Source organism: Aegilops tauschii, chromosome 5 (genome assembly GCF_002575655.3).
Source record: "Aegilops tauschii subsp. strangulata cultivar AL8/78 chromosome 5, Aet v6.0, whole genome shotgun sequence".
Classification (NCBI taxonomy): domain Eukaryota; kingdom Viridiplantae; phylum Streptophyta; class Magnoliopsida; order Poales; family Poaceae; genus Aegilops; species Aegilops tauschii.
In genome coordinates, this window is record NC_053039.3 from 547,570,247 (window position 1) to 547,577,672 (window position 7,426).

General features: G+C 47.3%; 1 protein-coding gene and 1 long non-coding RNA gene across 2 annotated transcripts; one reads left to right on the forward strand and one right to left on the reverse strand.

The window, feature by feature from the left end:
* Positions 1-752: 752 nt before the first annotated feature.
* On the reverse strand, positions 753-3,621 carry LOC120965420 (uncharacterized). The gene is made up of 2 exons (XR_005758364.3): positions 1,459-3,621; positions 753-1,132 (listed from the first exon to the last, which is right to left on the reverse strand). It is a non-coding gene; the product is annotated as an uncharacterized lncRNA (long non-coding RNA).
* Positions 3,622-3,753: 132 nt separating this feature from the next.
* Positions 3,754-5,687, forward strand: LOC109749802 (cysteine proteinase inhibitor-like). Its single transcript, XM_020308741.3, has 2 exons — positions 3,754-4,037; positions 5,249-5,687. The coding sequence occupies exons 1-2, from the start codon at positions 3,801-3,803 to the stop codon at positions 5,510-5,512; spliced, it is 501 nt and encodes a 166-aa protein (XP_020164330.2). The 5' UTR covers positions 3,754-3,800; the 3' UTR covers positions 5,513-5,687.
* The last annotated feature ends 1,739 nt before the right edge of the window (positions 5,688-7,426 follow it).

Below are 7,426 nucleotides of genomic sequence, written 5' to 3' on the forward strand. Positions count from 1 at the left end.
GAGGACATGGAATTGAACCAACTACAATTCTCGATGTTTCATCTTCCTTTGTCCTCAATGGTTCACTCTCCCTCTCTCGACTAGCATCACTCATGCTAGGAGAGTCGAAGTCAAATAACAAGCTGAGGTCCGTCTTCTCTCCATAGAACGGCCCAGACTCCCTGAATGTCACATCCATGCTCACAAATGTGCGCCGTTCGCTAGGACTCCAACACTTGTAACCTTTCTGTCCTGAAGGGTATCCAATAAAGATGCATTTCACTGCACGTGGATCAAGCTTCCCCACCGACGGTCTATGATCCCTAACAAAACAAGTGCATCCAAAAACCTTCGGTGGAACCACAAATTTGTTCTCACCAAGCAACATTTCACATGGAGTCTTCATCCCAATCACTCTTGATGGCATACGATTGATGAGATATGTAGTTGTCATTACAGCCTCACTCCACAAGAATTTTCGCACATTCATTTTCTACATCAATGATCGAGCCACCTCCAAGATGTGACGATTTTTCCTTTCTGCCACTCCATTTTGAGGAGGTGTACCTGGACAAGAGGTTTGATGCATTATACCTTGTGCTGACATAAAAACACCAAATTCCTTGTTCACATACTCTATCCCATTATCGGTCCGAATAATTTGGACCTGTGTGTTGAACTGATTTTTCACATAATCATAAAAATCCATAAAACAGTTGAACACCTCATCATTGTGCCTCATAAGGTATATCCATGTCATGCGAGAGTAACAATCAATAAATGTAACAAAATACTTCATTCCACTAAGAGAGATAACAGGACATGTCCACACATCAGAATGAACAAGTACAAAAGGAGATATACTCCTAATCCCTCTACTCACATAAGATGTCCTTGTGTGTTTGCCAAACTCACAAGCATCACACAAAAGCTTGTTCTTATCCACTCCACACATTACATCAAGAAAGACCTTGCTCATTTTATCAAAAGACATGTGCCCCATTCTACAATGCAGAAGCATCACCGTAGCTTCTTTCTCGCCCATCATTACTGCTAACACCGTAGACACTACATTGTTTGGCACCTCACGATCCATGTACCATAGCCCATTACGCCTGGTTCCGGTCCCAAGCTTCCTCCCTGTCTCCCTCTCCTGAATTAGACATATTTTTCGGTCAACAATTACCCGACAATCCAAATCATCAATCAAAGCACTCATTGAGATAAGATTGATCGGGAAAGCAGAAACATGCAAAACCTATGAAAATTTAATAAGTGGTGTGCATTGTACTATGCCAACACCTTTAATGGGTTGTGAGGTGCCATCAACTGTTTGGATAGTTTCTTTACGTGTGGATGGATATTGAGTATACGACTCAAACTCATTTGATGTGCCCGCGACATGTTTAGATGCACCCGAATCAAGAATCCAATCTGGTTGCGACACTAGTGAGAATGTAGATGTATGAGCACAGTTACCTTCATTAGCATAGGCAAAGTGAGCAAAATCACCAAATGTGGAGTCCCTTTGGACTTTATCACCCGTAGTACTCTCCATCTTCTTTTTCAATTTCCTCAACTCTTCTAACTCTTTTACAGAGACTTCAACTTTGCCATGGGATATCTCTTCTTGTATCACCACATTTGCTTTGTGACCAATCCTATATCCTCGACCCCTACCTCCTCTTGGTCCACCTCGGTCATATCCTCTACCCCTTCCACGGGTTGGCCTGCGCGGGGCATGACAATTACGACTCAAGTCCGTCTCACCACAGTTGAAACAATCTCTGGTCTCATTGTTTCTGGTTACTATGAAGGCAGAACGTGATGGAGTTGCTACATTGTTCTTCATCACTTTCAGCTGATCTCCTCTTGTGAAATTGTTGCTATAGCTTCCTCCAGATTGGGAAGAGTGGGTTGGTGGAACATAGTAGCTCGTCTCCCTTCAAATTCTGAATACAAACCCTTAAGGAATTCTATCACCCTCCTGCGTTCAATCTACTTCTTAACACTAGGTATGCAATCTGCATGTGGCAACTCGAGAGGGTCATAGTGATCTAAGTCAGCCCATAATCGCTGCAACTCAGCAACATACTCCATTACAGAGTACCCCCTGCCTCAGATCACTAACTCTCTCTTGTGTCTCAACCATCAGCATCACATTTCCTTTTCCAGAGTTTCGATAAAGTCTTCCACACCTCAGATGCACTTGAGATGGTTTCAACAGTTGCAGCAATGCTCGATGACAAAGAATTTAACAACCATGCCACCACCAATGAGTTGGTAGTACTCCATGTCCTCCACTCCGCACTTGTCTTATCTGCTGGCTCAGTTGATTCCTCCTCAACAATGTTCTCAAGTCCCTTTGTCTTCAAAATCAGCAATGCCCTCCTCGACCAGCTCAAATAATTCTTGATACCCTTCAATTTGATGTCATTTGGCATCAACTCAATTTTCTGTGTCGGCTCGGTACATGGCATGATTTGCATTGCTAGATGATGCATCCCTTGCCTTTGCAGTGATAAGTTGAGCCAAATTTTCAAGAACTTGTTGAATCCCCTGATTCTCCCCCATGGTTCAGTAATGAACTCACTTCTCAAGCACTGCAACAAGCAGAGCTGTTCCTCTTCTCTTCTCTACTTGCTGAAGCAACAAGTAATCTTCCTCTTAACTACCTCGCCAGATCCCCTTTCCTCTGCTCCCACACACAGCACGCACCAGGCACCTCCCTTGCAACCTACTAGCCGCCACAACTGAAGGGGATCTCACCCAGCTTCCTGCCTTCACCACCACATCCCAGCACCGCAGGCCTGCAAGTGGTTGTACGCACGCGCGCAGCAGGCCGTGGCCTCCGCAACTGCACAGCGCCTCTGCCTGGGCAGTAGTATTCCTCCGCCTGGTACTGCTGCCCGTGCCTGGAGCTTATTCTCTGGCTGCACGCTTGTCGGCTGATGTCGGAGCTCCGCTGCACGCCGCCGATTACCACCAACGACCTCCACAATCTGCTCCCCGTCTCACCGTCCGCCAATCCCGCCGCCGCAACACCCACAGTTGGGCTCCGGTGTTCTGCACCACCACAAACTACCCAAAAACCTCCTATGCAGCCTGACGTCACCGCTGCATCACCACTTCACCGGCAGCAGCTAGATCTCGGTCGCCATCGCCTGGGCTCTGACACCATGAAGACAGTGGGTTGGGGAAAACACTAGAATCTCTATTCTCTTACTCAGCTGCTATACATACATATATATGCTACAGGTATGGGCCCTTTGGGCCATAGCACACACACACAAACAAACACAGCCCAACAGGGTCTCCTGGTACTGATAACCATGCCAGGGCCTTTGTTGCCCGAACTATTTTCATCTCATACCCCAGCTGTTTCTGGGTTTGTGCCCCGTTGTTCTCGGCTTGTAATAGGCTAGTTCATTTTGGTGCTGTCAGGCCCCATAGCATTTGTTCGATGACGGGCGAATGCGGTGGGTTTTCTAGCAGTGTGTTGAACTCGCTACCTCTCTTTTCTTCTCAATGTTTCTTGAACTATTTGTATTTCCGTTCTTTGCAATGGAAAGGGGGTTAGCCCATTCAAAAAAAAAAGAACTCGGCGGCAGCTTGGCGCAGGCGGCGAAGCGGAACGACAGGAACTCGGCGTGCAGCAAAACCCGTCGGTGGTTGGACCGGCCGGTCAGAAAAAATCAACTTTGTAGTTATAATCAAATTCCAACGAACTTAATACGTACTTAATAAATAGTCCTGCTCATAGAGAATCAGCAGCGTCCCAGCTGAATCTCAGCAACCTCTGCCACGGCGGGTCGATCGAGATGTGGAGACATCGAGTTCTAGGATCGGTGGCCCTGCTCTTGTTGCTACTCACCCTCGTCCAACCGTTTACTCTGAACCAGATCGCGGAAGACGCGCCGCCACCGCTCGGAGGCATCGAGGATCCGCCGGGGCCAGAGAAGGTGCACGGAGGCATCGAGGACTGGCCGGGGGCAGAGAACGACCTCGGCGTCGTCGACCTCGCCCACTTCGCCATCTCCGAGCACAACAGCAACACCGTAAGCCCTCTCCTCTCCTCGTGTCCTTCTTCGTGAGTCAGGTCCAACCGAAACTGAATCTGTGTCATCAACCAGCCCGACGGTTGCTTCAGTCGACCGCTGTAAATAATATGAGTATCTGCAATTTGATTTGATTTGATTTCATCCTGATACCTAACTTTTGGACAACCCTAACGCCCACACGTGTGGTGGAAGCCAAACCCGCCCACACGCTCTATAACACACAGATTACGCCATGTCACCGCATGCATGTATGTGGAAATCTTTTTAGATTTTCTGTTTTTAAAATGTTTTATCTTTTAAATAAAAAAATCCGATTGAAGTTATGTTTTCACCATTAAATCCCTCGCGACGAGATCTTCGAAACTAGATCTCATATCAATATATTTCGACGAATTTTTTTTGGTTAAAAATTGTCATGTCTATTGCGCATGAATTGTCGTGATGTTTACACTGAAGTTGTCATGATATGTTTCAGCTATTTTCTTCTACATTTAAAAGTAAATTTTGACATATTATAAAACGGGGAATTAAGAAACTAGACTTGCCATGCACCATAAACTAAAATTGCCATGATACATGCATTTAAAATTGCCATGGTTCATACAAAAAAATATTTTCAAGATCAAAGTACTGGAATTGTCATCATAAAAACTAAAATTGCCATGATCTACAAACTAAAATTGCCACATGGCAACTTTAGTTTAAGCACTATGGCAATTACAGTGTAAACATCATGGCAGCTTTTGGGCAAAAAAAAAATTCACCGAAACATACCAACATTGGGTCTAGTTTTGAAGATCTCGTCGAGACGGATTTAATGGTGAAAACAGATTTTTAATTCGCTTTTTTAATTAGAAGATAAAATATTTTTAAGCCGAAAACCAAAAAGATTTCTGCTGATGTCATTTGTTCATACGTGGCAAAATGAGTGATGGTGAAGACGTGTGGGCAATGTGCAAACACCCACACGTGTGGGCGTTAGTTTTTCCGTAACTTTTTCCGCAAAAAGTTAGGAAGCCTCGAGTATTTGGGTAGGATGTTTAATTACTGTGATGGGTGCTCTCCTAGTTTGCGGATTTTATCTCAACTAAAAAGCAAAAAAGATTTCTCGGATTTGAAATTACCAATAATTATCCAGTACTTTTGGGCATGAGTGACAATGTTTCTTTTTAGTTGGATCAATGATCTTGGTGCTGCTCCTGTTGCAGAATGCTGTGCTGGAGTTCCGGAAAGTGGTGAAGGTGAAGCAGCAAGTTGTTGCAGGCTGGATGTATTACATTACAATTCAGGTCAGTGAAGGCTGGGGAAAGCAGCTATATGAAGCCAAGGTGTGGAAGAAGCCGTGGCCGGATTCCAATCCCAGGCAGCTCGTGGAGTTCAAGCCGGCAGAGGATAAACTCTGTTCCTTGTTGCGTAACATGCCTGCTTTTCTGCCGGGGTTGAATCGTGCAGGCTGTATTGAATATAAATAACTATGTTCAGAAGTTTCTTGATCAATCATAAGGACTATGAGTGAACTTGCAAAAAGGCTTGTGATGTTGTCAATGTGAAAATTTATCATGGGATAGATCATAGATCCCTTTGTTTCTCCCAGGGCCCTGCATATATATTACGTAACAGAGCTGTTCATCATGCATGCTTGATTCATTACTAGAGATGACATGATGTATAATACCTTGGTCGTCATTTGTTTGGAGAGCAATGATTTTAGGAAATCACTTGTTTTTGCCCGACTGATAAGACCGATGCGTAAGCTGCCTCTCTCTCCTACCACGTGTCCTCGGGAATCCACTCACCGCTTTCTCCTTCCATCTCCAACAGCCACACAATCTTTTTTCCTCGCGCTCTGTCTCCCGTATGCCATTCTCTTGACCAATGAAGCAGCAGCGAAGCTACCACCGGCCACCGACGCGACTAAGGCTAGTCATAGTGGGAGTAACTTATCTACTAACATAGCGCACTTCGAAAAAATTCTGCTTATGTGGCAAGTAATTGATGAGAGGTGGTAACATAATATGTTAATGTAACATAGCGCTTTTCAAGACAAGATGAGTCTATGAGCTAATAAATAAAGCCATCTATGATACTACTATTATGTTACTTTGCATTATGAAGGTAGTAACTTAGACTAGTATCATATGCATGACACTAGTCTAAGTTACTCCCCACTATGACCAGCCTAAGGGACGGAGCAGGGCACGCCAGCTTCCCACAGTGCGCTTCATCGCAGCGTCCGCCGTCGCCGCGGCGTGCTTCATCGCAGCGTCCGCCGTCGCCGTCGTGTGCTTCATCGCAGAGTCCGCCGAAGCGCGCGTGCTGCATAGCAGCAACCGTTCTAACTGTCGCGCACTGCATCGCAGCATCCGCCTTGCCGCCATGCGCTCCATCGTAAGTCGTATAGCATCCTCCATCACCGTCACATACTGTCACAGCCATGTGCTACGTCGCAGCATTCGCCGCCGTCGTCGCACGCTGCATAGCAGCAACCGTTGTCGCCGCCGCAATCTGTGTCGCAGCATCCGCCATCACCGGCTCGCGCTGTGTCACCGTGCTCCACCGATGCTCCAATGGTGGCACCCGCTGGCGCTTTTCCAGCGAGGTGCCCGGCGTTGCAATGCAACACACAGGTTTCTTGCCTGATTCGAAAGGGCGCGGTGCTGCAACTGCCGACGGCGAGGTGCCCGGCGTGCTGCGATGCACCCGTATCTTTCACGCAGCGAGCAAGCATCACTTGGGTGCGGCTGCAGCGGGGCGCGCGAATCGGCAGCGCGGCCCTCTTCGTCGGAGACCTAATCGGCCCGGCCGGCGATGGTCTTTACACATCTGTGCGTTATGGCGACGCGAGGAGAACAAAGCGGTCTTTATTTCTGTTTCTGCGTTGACTGAATCAGATGGCTACGCGCATCCAGATCCTGGCGGATCAGACGGCTACCAACCCGACTGATTTCCAGGAGAATTCAGTCGACGCGTAGCAGTGGCCATGATTTTAAGCTAAATCTGCAAATTCGAGGCACGTCCCAACTGCCCATGGACGAATAGCTGGACTGCAAAGCTACTGGCTATCTCAGCAGTACCAGATCAGCGTCATTAGCTGGGCCGCCCTAGTTCGGACCCGTCTGATCCCGAGTTGACGGTCGTGATACGCGCGCGTTGGACATTCTCTTCCACACTCTCTAGCATTGTTGCAGTATCCCTTCCCGGATCGGCACCGTCCGCCGCCGCAAAATCGAGCCATCTTCTGCCCTCCGCCGCCGCTGCGGCCGAGCCCGATCGACGGAGATGCGGAAATAACACCGAGTCCTACGATCAGTGGCTGCCCCTGCCCTGCTCCTGCTCCTACTACTCACCCTCGTCCTACCGTTTATTTAGACCCAGATGCAGAGCGC

Bases quoted from the DNA above. Each gene is read 5' to 3' on its own strand.
- LOC109749802 (XM_020308741.3), top strand. From the start codon at position 3,801: ATGTGGAGACATCGAGTTCTAGGATCGGTGGCCCTGCTCTTGTTGCTA. The intron at 4,038-5,248 runs GTAAGCCCTCTC...CTCCTGTTGCAG, and splicing joins CCGAGCACAACAGCAACACC to AATGCTGTGCTGGAGTTCCG.